This window comes from Pholis gunnellus (assembly GCF_910591455.1).
Source record: "Pholis gunnellus genome assembly, chromosome: 16".
NCBI classification, from domain to species: Eukaryota; Metazoa; Chordata; class Actinopteri; order Perciformes; family Pholidae; genus Pholis; species Pholis gunnellus.
The window spans coordinates 12,659,372-12,673,926 of record NC_136543.1 but is presented as its reverse complement, the minus strand read 5'-3'; the positions used below and the strand labels follow the sequence as shown (position 1 = coordinate 12,673,926).

At 39.2% G+C, this 14,555-nt stretch overlaps 2 protein-coding genes across 2 annotated transcripts; both read right to left on the bottom strand.

The window, feature by feature from the left end:
* Window positions 1-2,625: 2,625 nt before the first annotated feature.
* On the bottom strand, window positions 2,626-3,726 carry LOC306708449 (4-galactosyl-N-acetylglucosaminide 3-alpha-L-fucosyltransferase 9-like; the record flags this gene model as incomplete). The annotated part of the gene is made up of 1 exon (XM_079176288.1): window positions 2,626-3,726. The coding sequence occupies one exon, from the start codon at window positions 3,724-3,726 to the stop codon at window positions 2,626-2,628; it is 1,101 nt and encodes a 366-aa protein (XP_079032414.1).
* A 1,356-nt stretch (window positions 3,727-5,082) lies between these two features.
* LOC306708447 (4-galactosyl-N-acetylglucosaminide 3-alpha-L-fucosyltransferase 9-like) lies at window positions 5,083-5,829 on the bottom strand (the record flags this gene model as incomplete). The annotated part of the gene is made up of 1 exon (XM_079176286.1): window positions 5,083-5,829. One exon carries the CDS (start codon window positions 5,827-5,829, stop codon window positions 5,083-5,085), a length of 747 nt encoding a protein of 248 aa, XP_079032412.1.
* Window positions 5,830-14,555: the final 8,726 nt, after the last annotated feature.

Sequence of the window (14,555 nt, the reverse complement as noted above, 5' to 3'; positions counted from 1 at the left end):
CCAAACAAGTAGGTCCGAAGAAGAAAGGTTAAAGTACACAAAACTGGAGGAGGAACGCTGGCTCTGCGGTTTGTAAAGAGAAAGCGCCTCGCTGAAGTTCCTCCGCTTGCTCAAGTGCGTCTGTGTCGCCTGGCGCTGTCCAAGGTAGCACGACTGCAAACACACACACACACACTTGCAACGCACGAATTCGCGCGCACACATATACACATTGGCGATCCAGGGCCGTATAGCCAAGAGACCACGAGTCGCAGCCTCCGCCCACATGTGGAAGCAATCAAGCACCATAAAGCCGACAGTCTTCAGGCTCATTGTGCTGCTCGTTAAATGGACTTGATCGCTGATTATAGATCAGTTGATTAAACTGTGTGACTTAAAACAAGGTACGTTTAGCACTAAGAGAGGTTAGAAAACTAATATAAAACCTACACAGGGTTTAAAGGAGAATCAAATAAGAGATGATAAAGAAACAAGCTTAAATGGAATATAAATACAATAAAAGAGAATTAAAATGACATTTGATTTAACCTTTTGTGCTAGAAACTTAATGGATGTAATATCAACATTGGGACATTAAAACTCCAAGCAACTGCGAAAGTCACATCCAGCTTTTACAGATCAGGACTGCTCCTATATATAGATTGTTGTTGTAATTACAGCAACTAAGACATGTTATTCAATAAGTTTCAACTGTGAAATCTAAACTGAATTACATATTGAGTCCTTTACAGACTCATGGAAAAGGAAGGATCCAGCCTGGATATCTTCAGTGGTATCTACAGCCCTTAATAGCATTTAACATTATATAAATAAAAATAGAATACATATAGAATACATACACAACGTTTCATCTAGTAAGTTTAATAACTTTAATTTCAATGCATTAGCAGTGACACATTATTCCACTATATGTATTATCAACATGCCCGCAACCACATACACATTAATAGTGACACCCTGTTGTTTAAAATGGAGGTAACTCATTTTGTGAATTTGCTGTTCTCAAACCAGACGGTATTAAAGGGTTTACCCAAAATAGAAATCAAACAAAAAACACATGTTCTCAGTTACATCTACTGGTATCTAGCCATGCAGATAGTTGGCTGTGGTTTGGTGTCGTTTTAATCTTTTGAGATTATTGTCTCACCAATATTGAGATAAAGTTCTCACAGCAGTGTCCCATCACACTGAATAATCCACTGAACACACAAATGTGTGTATATATGTATGTAAATGTACATGTATGTAAATGTATGTAAATATATATAATTGTAATTTGAGTGAACTGACTCTTTAATGGCCATAATGTACACATGATGACACAGAATACGATTCAATGTACAGTACAGCGCTGAAGCTTCAGTGTTTCAATCAAACCCATTAGAACCCACAGTGACACAGTGGTCACAGACACTTTAAATATCCTGGAAAGTTCCTTATACAGTTTTATCCTTGATTTTAACTCTCAAAGTCCCTAAGTGACACATAATGAACATCCTGGTGAGGTCATGTGACAGTGAGGTAATTTGTGTACCAATGACATCACTTCCAAGATGGCTGCCTGGCTGGTCAGCACATTTGACAGAACTAGCTAATTTCAAAAAGCTTGTTTTTTTTTTGCTAAAGGTAAGTTTAAGTAACACATGTAACAATTCCAATGCTTTGATAACATGTCCTACATTACATCTAAACTGTTCTGACCATGTTTATCAAACTAATTTAAAAGCTATGAAAATATAGTTGTGACAGATATGTCACATCAGGCTTTTAAACTTATAATAGTCGAAGAAAAACCGAACCAGAAAAGTTATACTTTTGATATGTGTTGTAGAAATGCAAACAAAAAGGCAAAACTGTGTTACTGAGCAAAACAAAGTTGATTGAGTTTCCGATGAGTATACATTTATGCGTAAATGCCTAATGTGACATATATGTAACATTTCAGATCTTTGCCTCTAGGGGGAAGTATTTGGAAATATTTTCATGAATGTATTCCATGTGGTGCATTTAGTCTGTTTTATATCCCCTATAATTTTCCTTTAAGGACAAATTGGTTCAGGTTCTTATATGACAACATTAAAACATTTGAATCAAGGTAGTTGTATTATATCACCAGGTGTAACATTTACAGTATAACATGACGAATGTGTGTAAAATCAAGATATATTTTTTCACCAAATTAACATTTATAGGTGTCATCTACCACACCAATTGTCCAAATATGGTGATTTGGATGTTTTGAGATTATGTGCTACTTTATGGGCTGAGGAAATTCTCCTATACTTTTCGAGTCAAATAAACAATTTGTATAGCCCTGTTGGATTATCTGAATGATATTCTTTGTGATGAAAAGCTCTGGAGATACATTTAACCATGAGCGGAACCAAAAGTTGCACAGATTTAAATTTTTTTGAGGGTAACTTAATTGATAATAATGTAGGATAGGCATTTATAGCATTATGCTTCTGCCTACTCCTTTTGTTTACTAGATTGTATGTAGGCTTTATTTATTGTGTTGTGTGTGAAGGCTGAATAAAACACTACTATAGAGGACAAGTATTTCTCTGAACAGATTCTAATTTGTGTTTTTAACCAGTTCAGAGGAACAGTACATCAATAACAGCATTACCGTAAGAACCACTTGTACAGATCAGGTACAACTCTGTACTCCTTGTTCATGCCAACGTGACGACAGGCCTGGCAGATAGCATGTGCAAACTCATGCTTCTCCTCAGTAAGATGACGTCTCGCAGTAAAGAATTGCCGCCAATTAAAGTATCTCATATAAGCCTCATTATCCTTATCCAGCCCCAGGATGGACTGAGCCAGTGATAAGGCATCAGGAAAGTCGTTTACATGTATGAAGGAAGTACAAGGGACAAAACCCTCATAGTTCCTTCGCGGTGGGCCCAAAACTATTGGCACAGTTCCGACCGCAAGAGGTCCATTAAACGTTTCTGTAATGTAATCTCTGTGAATTGAATTCTCAAAGGAAAGGTAGAATTTGCAGCTGCTGATAGTCAGGAAATAGTTCTCCCCGTTGGTAGAGGAGCTGTGAAAAACCTCCACCTTGATGTGTTTTATGAGCTCTCTGTAATAGCTGTATCCCTCCCCTGATTTTGTGCGGAGGTCGTTGCTATCCACAATCCAACAAAGCAATCGTTCCTTCTTGGGAAGTACGAAATCTTCCCCTGAATTCATCTTGAGAGTAAGTCGCCAGCGGACGTGGATATCCGCATCCTCCCTGTAGCTCAAGGTTAAGTTAAAAAGGCCTTCAATGCCTTCTATCCTGCGCGTGTTGTTCGGCGAGTCTGTGTTGAACCAGATCCACCTCTGAATCCTGGCTCTAGGTGAGGTGGGAAGGTTGGAGAGGTCATCCTGGATAGCTCTGTGAAACACCAAAACTTCATGAGCTCTGGAATATAAAGATCTATCATCTGTGAGGCTGCAGCCGTCGATTTTGAAAAGCTTCTTACAGTCTTGAAGATCAAACCTTTTGTTTTCAGGCCAAAACCACAGCAGCATTAAAGGCTTGTTTGTCTGTTGTTTCGCTGCCACTGTCGTATGGGTCAAATTAGTCTGCTTTGTCAGCCGCCCTGACTGAGCCGGGGGAGGATGGCATTTTGGAGATGGAGATGACAGACTATACATCAAAACCGGGAATATGATTCCAGCCAGCAGGACAATCCCTGTCAGGATGGCTCGTAAAACATGAACAGAGGCCATATTAAACCTGCAAGGAGAGAGGAATTGTCATAATCATTGGCAACACGTTCACAGTCATTTGTTAATTTCTCAAAGAAGTAAGAGAGTAAGAGAGTTTAAAGAAGTCTAAATGGAATGAATTCCTCAGGTGAAGTCAAATAAGTTAACATACAGCTGTATTTATTCATGATGAAATGACAAGTCATCATCTCCTGATTAGATTACCTGCCACATATACACCAGACAATATTTCTCAAGTATGATCACTAAATATTGCATTCATATTATACTGTATTAAGTGCACCAACAGATAAAGATATTTCTTAAATTACATTTACTTGTCTCCTATTTTATATTGTAGGTTAGGGGGCAAATTTATCAGCAAACCACATGCAAAGTAGACCATATGTCTCTTTTGTCAAAAAGTAGATATAAAAAGTGCCAACATGTTGCAGTGTCCGTAAACTTTCATCATTCCAGTATAGATGTTTTAAGTCCCAGTTCCCCTCACAGACTGACACAGATAACATCGAGGAAAAGACAATAAGATTAGAGAAGTGGACAAATTAGTCTCTTTTCTTTCTTAAAATGTCTGATTTCAGATGACTCATTCAGGCTAATTAGGAGATTATGCTGTGATATTTCATCATTAACTGTCTATTAAATACAGATGTGTTCATGTTAGCGCGTTATTATCGCGTTAATTAACGAAGTTGCAATGCGTTTCGAAAAATGTATGTTAAAACATTCAAAATTCCTCTGGGATCTTTATATTAAGTCTTTATTGGACAATAACTATATTGATCAGAACAAAGATCCAAGATGTTGCTGACTGTAAAATTACCTGAATTAGTGACATTCCCATATACAATCATTAAATAACTTCATTATGATTATATAAAGTTATATACAAAATAATGTTAAAATTAGTACATCTACAGAGTAAAACAAATGTAAAATAATCATTAGTCACCTTGCATTGATGATTACATGACGTGGTTGAGAAACTAAGAGTTTAAAGGAGATTATCAAAATTGATACATTAATAACGTTAACAAAATCAGCTGACCAGCACCTCTAAAGCTCATAAATTAACTTGTTATATCTTGTTTATTTAGCCTGTAGAAAGTGTAAAAACAGGGTTATGTGCTGGGCTATTATTATTTGTAAACAGGCTAGTTGGTTCTCCCTTTTACCAGTCTTTAAGTGAAGCTAACTGTCTGTTAGAGACACAATAAATTCCACAAATGTGCAATTTCTTGGCTTATTTCAGCCAATTGATCACAACTTTAAACAGAATACAATGGGCAGAATACTCAACTATCTATTTACATGTGTGAGCCACTATCAAAGGACGTTCTCATTGATGTTTTTTTTTTATGTAAAGTACCACTCATAGAGATCATGAACTACATGGAAATCCTTGTCTCTTGACATGTGGTCGCAGGCGAGACAGATAGGCAGTATGAATTCATTGTTGGTTGACTGCAGATGAGGAGCAGCTGTGTAGAACTTCCTCCACTCAAAGTAACGTGCGTACGCCTCATCCTTCATGTCCAGTAGAAAGTCTGCCAGTGACTTTGCATCGGGGAAATCATTTATGTGGATGAAGGCGTCGGCGGGAAGGAAGTGCTCGTAGTTTTCTCTTGGCGGACCCAAAACTACAGGGACCGCCCCCGCCACGAGGGGCCCGTTAACCTTCTCTGTGATGTAGTCTCTGTGGATCGAGTTCTCGAATGAGAGGTAAAACTTACAGCTAGCAAGGGTTGAGTAATAGTCCTCATAACTCAAATAGTGCCCTCCATAGGCTCGACCAAACATGTGGATCTCGATGTGTTTGGATAGCTCACGGTAATATCGTTCTCTCACAGCTGTTCCGGTTGCGGGGTCGTGGTTACTGACGATCCAGCACACTAGTTTATCTTTCTTGGGCAGAACAAAGTCATCTTTCATTTCTGTCTTTCTGATCGTGAGCTCATTCCTCACGGTGATGTCAGCGTCTCTTCTGTAGCTCAGCGTTAAGTTGAACAGGTGGTCCAGACCCGGTATCTTCGCTGTGTTCTTCGGCGATTCCACATGGTACCAAATCCACTTCTGAAAAGCTGGACGTGGCTCCTGCGGCATGTTTTGCAAATGCCAGTCTATGTCTTTGTGGTAGAAGATTGCTCCCTGTGCTTTGCTGTAGAGCGATCTATTATCTGTCAGAACACAGCTATCAATGTTGAAGTAAGTAAAGCAGGTTTTGAAATCAAACTTCACACCGAGAGGCCAGAACCACAGCAGGACTATGGGCTTTTCATTTGAATCCACTTCCTGACTATATTCCTCATGAGCTAATGCAGGCGGGCAAACAGGAGATGGAGGCTCAAAATACAGGAAGAATGCCAGAATAGAGCCGATGAGGCAGATAGCAGCTATTTTTGGTAAGAAAAATGTTTTCTTGAAAGCTGTCGTCGTCATCTGTGGAAGTAGAGAGTGAAGCATACACTTAGATAACTTCCTCGGGAGTTGCAACAAATAGAGTTAAATTGAAGTGGAAGGTAGTATATGTAGGAAGTATAGAGACTTCAAAAGCTCACACGGATAGGGAGGGTGGGTCCAACAAAACAAACAAGCGATCTGTCAGCCAGCACACCCCTGTATGTTCCCCATGTGAAAGTAGAAGGTTATGTTGATGTATTTGTCAGGTAACCGGCGTAATTCAGTAACGACACTTCCGTAGTTATTTTAACCCTTACAATGGTCTTTTCCTAAACCAAACTAAGTAGTTTTGTTACATAAACCTAACTTTTTGTTTCCTATGAAGATGGTAATTTATTTTGTTAAGACCGTATAATGACATTTTTTCACGTGCGTTGCCAGCGACGGGCAGGAGCTAAAGATTAAAGTGTTGCGAAAACTGATTTTACAATCTACTGCGTAATTCAGTTCACTTTTAATTTCTGTGTTAATTTAGCAGGAATACAGCAACTATAACACCACGTTTTGTTTACAACTGCAACAGCAAAGCGTTTTGAATTCATTCTGATTCACGCTTCTGCCTCTGGCTTATGGGTGTTGTAGTTAAGACTCGTCTACCATGCTAACATCACGAATAAAACATAATTTCTCAGAGAGAAAGGTGAAATATTTACAACTGGTGTCCATAAGCATAAAGCTACAGGTACATTACATTATCCAGGATATTGAGGATATGATTTGACGAAACATTTGGTGAGAGATGAAAAACAGAGCACCCCCTCCCACAAGGTTTTTTTTAAGCCAGCTAGCCAGAGCTGTTAAGATCTGCTCGGGACAATCATCATTTCAGCCAAAACAACTGAACGTTGTCGGGCCCTCTGAAATTAAGAACCCATTGCTTGAAAAAAGAACAACAGCTGTAGATTGTAATTGTCCCAAAAATAATTATTTTGTAATGCTAAAGATATAGAGATCCAACATTACAGTCGACATTCTCATTCAATTAAGATTATCTCCACTGAATAAAACATTCTGTTCTCACCTTTCCACGGAGTATAAGGACTGGATGTCTCTTTCTGCTAGTCAGTAGGCCAACTGTGGCAGCCGTTTGACACGTTAACACAGATGTTATACTTTTAACTTCACGCAAGCGTCTGTGGACTGATGGTTGTGATCATATTCATAGTGTTGTACACGCAAACAGAACCAATGAACAGACAGCTTTCAAAGTGACGTTGAAGTTGTGTTATCAAAGCATTTCAATTATGGAAAACCCAGCCCAGATAACCAAATGAGAGGCAGCAAAAAGTCAAATGCACTTCATTGTTAGCTATTGGAAGATAAATGTTTGTATGACTTGTGGACAATGTAAGAGCAATAACCAGTGACACAGTGACACCACAAAGACCACACAATGGATCGCTTTAAGCAGTGAGCAAACCCTGCTTTAATAAAAATGAGCTGTGGTGAGCAAACACCATCTGACACATGCTTTGGAGTGACGAATGTGATTAATAATTTAATCCCTTGAGAACATGCTCTTAAGGTCACTCTTATACTTTGCTGTAGGTCAGAGGTCTTCAACAGGCTGTACGCGGAACCCTAGGGGGGTCTGCGGAGGTACTGCAGAGGGTCCACGAAACTTTTGGTTGATTAGACAATTCCTTTTCAAAAACATGAATCTGTGCATTATTTTAATAGTTCAGTATTGTATGCAAGATAACAGGTGTGTTTATGCATGGCAGTGGCACTAATACGCCATCACTAAAATGAAAACGTCAATTTGAATAGCTTGTATGCATGATTATCATGCAATTGACAGACAATGTTGATATTGGCATTGGTATCAGCTGACAAGGTGTGTTTCTAAATGGCAGTGGAACGGCCACCCTACTCACTGTACTTTGCACATGTTTAAAATATGAACCTGTGTATTATTTGAATAGCTTAGTATTGAATGCAGTAAAGAGGTATGTTTGTACATGGCACTAGGCCCAGTTTAAGATAAAACACAATTTTATACAATATATATAGTCGAGGGTCCTTGGCCTGAAAAACGTTGAAGACCCCTGCTGTCGGTAGTCGCTTAATAAATGTGTGCACAGTTTTGTTGAATATTTTATTCTGATTGGTCAATTACGGCATCCTACGGTGTTTCTGTATGGCAGTTCGCTTCTATGACTAACAGGCCATTGCAGTGGACGCACTACTGACTCTGGGGGAAGTAATAGATCATTTGTAAATGATCTATTACTACATTTTAATAAGTGGGGCTAATGCGTCAGGGACATGCATCACCCTCTCTGGGTTAATTTTTCATCTCTTTGAAAATGACAATAATCATAATATTAGTGATGACGGCTTCCATTGTTATGGTGCCTTTAAAGGGACCCAAGGATGCTTTACACATGTGTGGGGGGGGGGGGGGGGGGGAGCAAATAACACAAGAACAGAGAGCAGGGTGGTGTCTATGAGTCTTTTAACAGTGTCCATAGTTGCAGAATTACAGATCTCTGTCGGGAGAGAATTTCAAAGGGTAGAGGCTGCCAAACTAGCATCTTCTCTATATGTGGCGACACTGTATCTTAAATAAAGATCCCCACTAAAAGCATGCCTTTCCGAGCCCTCTAAGAAAAGCCAGAAAGTTCAATAATCCTACATGCGGTAGATTCCTCTCAGCCTTCAACTCAACGCATCAACTAATTCAGGCTTTCTACGTGCGTGCGTGTGTGGGGGGGAGGTTTTTAACTGATCAATGATCAATAGAATCGCTACAGAGTAGACGCGGCTACCGCAGGATAGAAAATCATGGAGTTGTGTGTTACAATAAGCTGTACTATTTAATGGGTGTGTTTACATCTGGAGTTCATTTTTTCAGCACCAGTTCAAGATTCTTAAAAAAACTCTGTAGGTGACGACACAAAACAGAAGCGACGACACACCAGATTAAAACCAACAAAGCTTCATTTGAACACATTTGAACACATGGGTTAATGCACGTTTTGTTACTCTTTCTCCTGTATGATTGATTAAATTATCATGTTAGATACGTTTTATTCAGCACTTCTCTGAAACGGTTTTAACATTATAACCTTCTTCGTTTATTGCAGGACTGTTGTATTTGTCTGCATTAGTTTTTGATGATGTTATTTCATAAACTGAGTGTATCTCTGACGATGACCTGCCCCGGCATACAGCGTTTACTTTCCAAGGTATAACTGGAACAGCAGTGTTCTTTGTTGAGCTGCTGTGGTCTAACAAAGGCTATAAGTTTGTTACCATTACAGTTACACTAGTATTTACATAGGCTATATCATGTAGTGGTAGATGGATTAAGACAGATTGGTATGCAGGGCGTGAGAATCTGTCAGCAAGGTACTTTGCATCCTTGTTTCCACTGAATGTAAAACAGGTCAAAGGAACAACTATGGCCAGGTCTCATAGTCTCTCATTGATGCCTGCAGAAGGATTTGTTTTGGTCCATGTTTGTTAATGTCAAGCAGCCCATCCATAATGCAAATCCTCTGTTCTGTATATTTGTTGTTGTTGGCATCTACGTGCTGCAGAGATGCGGTATTGTTTCAGGCCAACCTAGAAACATCAAACTCATTCCCTCAACAACAAATCAATGGGATTATTCCATTGGATTTTGGATCATTGTGAAAACCTTTTGTTTAGGATACTTAGAATTTTGTTCAGCAAAATAATCTTCACAACTACTTGTCACAAAGACGTCAAAGCTTCAAAATTCACGGCAGGGGAATCTACTGACATATTTTAGATTGTAGATCTCATACGTTAAAATCTCTTAAACCTGTGTTAATCACAGAACTTATTTCAGGCATCGAACCAAAACACATTAAAAAAACAACAGTGACTTTCTAGACTAGGGAACTTGAAGTGCAAAACTGGTAACTCATTTCCGAGTTTAAGGACTCATTCCTGCAGCACTCTGTAATGAGGTAGAAGAGTCACAGGTTAGACGAAGAGGATGATAGAAGAGGATGATAGCCCATGATTGCAGTTAAAACATGTAATGGCATTAGAAACGGATATCATAGATGAGGAACAAACCATATGTTATCAAAACACGCGGAGCTACATTGGTTAATCTCCATTGAAGCTGTGGTTTATTTAAAATGGTCTCAACACAAGGTGCATTTGGAGGTTTTGATTTTTCAAAATCAAAAATAAACTTTCAGTCTTAAATCTCAGTTAGAATAATTCATGAAGAGTTCAGATTCTAATAGTAAGAGCTGTTACAGATACTTGTTTATCTAGATGGATCGTAAACCTCAGGAAGATATTTCCCTTTGCCAGAAAACTCTCAATGAGAGATCGCATTAAGTCTCTTCTGGCTACTCTGGATAAGTCGTCAGGAGATCGGCTCTCTGTCACGTTTCTGGAACGGTTACATAATCATGTTTTATAGCAGCAGCTTCAATAGCAAGTTGCTGTTCACTTGGCCAACAGGGCTTTTATTAGTCAGGGATGAGATGCAGCCTTTGGCCCGTTGCCTGAGCCATACAGTAGCTACTAATCAATGACAGACTTGATGACACACTGAATTTGTCTCTTTCTCCATTACTGCCTTTCAAACCAACATCCATTCACCTCCTCTGTCTCCAGCATCTTAGCCCCTTAGCTTCCTTTTCTGCAGTGAGTTAATAAAGGGGCTTAATTTTAAGGTCCTCTGGCCCCCTAATGATCTCATTGACGATTTTGGAGCAGCGCTGATCAAATATGAATCAAGATCGAGACGCAGTTGCTGCATTGCCGACGTTGTCAACAGTGCGTGTGTTGCCATACCGTGAAAGTTGTTGTGCTTGGCTGAGATGAATGTGAATGTGATGAAATTTCCTCAGTGTTTAAAAAAACACAAAAGAGACAGATGCTATTGTAACAACTAATTCTTAGGCAAGAAGACAGATCTCCTCTGTTCTACATGCGTCTCCCTGTTCGCATTGTCACCATCATGACCTGCAGACTGGGAGGACTGGCAGCTTTTAACACAACAGCTGCATGTAGAACTATGTGGTCATGTATTATTAACTAAAGTATGTACAGCAACTTAGTACAGAGGAAAACATTGTACTTTTAAATCCACTATATTTATCTAACATCTATCGTTTTTACTTTGCAAAATACTGTCAGATAGAAAACATATGATCATCGTCTGAAATTGGACGAAGCTCCAAATTTGTTAGATTAAAGCAGAGGTTTTCAACTTGTTTTCAGCCAATGATCCCTTACAATATAGAGAATATACCTTGTGTAAGACCTTTGGAGTAATTTGATGTTGCACGTCTATAGGCTTAGTTTTGTGAGAACACAATAACTATATATATATATATATATATATATAACCTATCTCAGACCCCCTGGTAGAGTGTCATACTTCAGTCCAGTAACACCTCCAACTACAAAAGTAAAATGCAAATGAACGGGGCCATTCTGTATGATATATTTTATGCTCTTACTTTGATACATTAGGTGCATTTTGCACACACACACACTATTTCGAGATATAACACATAGACAGCAGTTTGACACTTTGGTCAGTCATGTGAGAGGGCCCTGTTACACTCACATCATTAACTCACAGTGTCAAACTCACACATTCTCACAGTCACACTGAGCAATTTTCTGGCATTATGGCATTATTAACCTTGTATATGAGTTGCATTATCAGTGCAGCACAAGTAAAATTTTAAGGGTTTTGAGTCCCACTTCTGACCATCAAAGACTCCAGATCAGGAGTCTCAAACTCAAGGCCGAATCCGGCCCACCACGTCATTTTATGTGGCCCGCGAATCCGCCAGCAAAAAAAAAAAGAAGTAAAAAAAAAAAAAAATGTAAATTAATAATTAAAAGTTAGACTTGGTAATAAAAATATCCCCACAGTCGAAATTATGAGATAGAAAGTCGAAGTTATGAGATAGAAATTCATAATGATGAGATACTTAAACGCATAGAAACGTCATAGAAGCAGCTCTTTGGCTGGTTACTGTACATTTGACATGGAAATGTATTGTGAGTACATTGAAGACGACTTTAAACGAGGCTTTACAACACATGAAATACTTCACGTGGGATTGTGCTAATGCACCCTTGAAAGGATTTTAAGCATTGAACAAAGTTATTGTAATAAACTTTTAAAGAAAATAGCAAAGACAAATCAAACACAAGTTAATAGAGTAATGTGGGTTTCTTAACCCTAAATTAAAAGGATTTAAGTTATAATAACAGAAATGTGCTGAAATATATTTTTACATTTATATAACTGCATGTACAATATTTTTACACTTGAATAAACAATAATCAAATGCAGAGACAGTTATTTACCAATATGTTGGGAGTAGTTACATTTACAACCGGCCCGTAATGCTGATGTGGCCCAGAGTGAAAATGAGTTTGAGACTGCTCCAGATGGTGTGTGACAGTTGGAGGGGATATGGCGAGCTTCAGATATTTCCAAACTCACACACACACACACACACTGTAAATGCTTTGCTGTCAAACATGAGTTTGCATTATTCATTGCTTATTTCCTGTTGCATTTTTTTTTGTTAAACATTTATTTTTCTTCTGTCAAGGAGTAAGTCGACAAGTAAGATGGGAGAGGTTGTGTTTCACTTCCTACTGATGACTAAGGCAAAGCACCCGAACCTGAGAGGATGGTGTGTATCAGTGTGGGTCTATGTGTGTGTATGGAATAGGGTTGGGTTGGCAGAAAAAGGAGGGGAAGGGGTATACAAAAAGCAGTGTAGAGGGATGGAAAGAGGACAGAGGACACAGGCACAGCAGAGGAATAAGGGAGAGAAGAGCTGAAGGATGAAAGAGGAGGGAGAGGAGGAAGAGATGAATGTTATCAATCAATAGATTCTTACCGTGTGAGATTGTCGGAAAACAGAAGCTCAGGCTGGGCCAGTTGATAATAGTCCAAGCTACTGCTCCAACACTTAACCTATACTGTAGTTTACAGCTATAGGTGTCTCTTCACTTGTAACGGTCAAAGTTCAATGCAGTAGAGTTTAATTGAAAATAAAATATTAACCCGAGGCAGTGTTGGAGCAATATACTGTTGCATGCCTAAGCCCGTAGCTTATTCACCATACACCTGCCATCACTCCTCATGCAGACACATTCATTATTTCCTTGCTGTTTGGGGCTGTCAATCATATCCGCTGTCTAGATCATCTGTCTCTCTTGCCAATAGCACAACGACACAAGGACATCGTTAGCCTATCATCTGGCTGCATGTCTTTCTTTAAATGTGATTGTCTCTCTACCTTCAGTTTGTTCAAGCTGCTGTCACGCAACCCTCCACCTCCCCATCTCCGCCCAATCTTCGCAGATTCATCAGCTTCATCAACTCATCATTCTATCAACCTCATCAGCCACCATCACCACCAGTGTCTGGACTCCACGGGGGGGATTTATAAAGTTGCCGCTCAGGGCAATCACAACTCGATCACAAATCTCCTCGTTGAGTTCAAGCGCCAAAGAATTTCTGTGTAACTCATTAACGCAGCATCTGTCATAATAAATGTTAACTACTAATCATTCACTTGTCTCTCCTGATTGAAATACAGTAGCACACGCTCTGCTCTGCTTTCACATCCTGACTCAAGCCCTCCCTCCCTCCGTCAGCTCTTAATAGCATGCCGAACTTGAATACTAAACATGTTAGCTTAGCTTAACACAAATAGGAAACAGCTATCCTAAAAATGCTTATTAATCAGCATATATATATATATATAATATATTTGTTTAATGCTTGTAAAAAAAAAAAAATGAATGCAAAAGGTGTAATGTGTAAATCAAATAGCTAATGCAGTGAATGGAAACACACATCTTTCTAGCGTTTTCCTTCTTCGTACAAGAATATTTTCTAAATTGTTCTCAAACAAGTGAGGAAAACTTTGTGACACTGTTGAAATATCCAAGCTAAGTTTTGTATCTATTTCCTGTATTTCCTAAGTTGTATGTCTCTCAGCATTTGAGCAGTATCTGCTGTGTGGGCAGCAGCCCTGCCAAGTAAACAAGGCTCTTATTAACTATTAAACACTTCACAGCAGGGACTGCAAAACACACACACACACACATAGACAAAAAGATACACGATTGTGAGAGTCCCAGTGCAGAGTCAGGGGCCTCTTTTTTTCCTTCCAGTCACAGTGAAATTGGATCTCTCTCTCCATCCTCTGTGAGGAGGTTGTACATTTAAACACCAGCCGGTCTGCGGCCCTCTTGGTCTCTAATGGACGGACAGATAAATGACTTAGTAAGCAGAGAGTGAGCCAACCTGATTCAGCTCCACTACAGACATCCGAGACCTCAAAACATGCTAATGTACAATACTGTGAGCGGTTACAGAAACCGTCTTT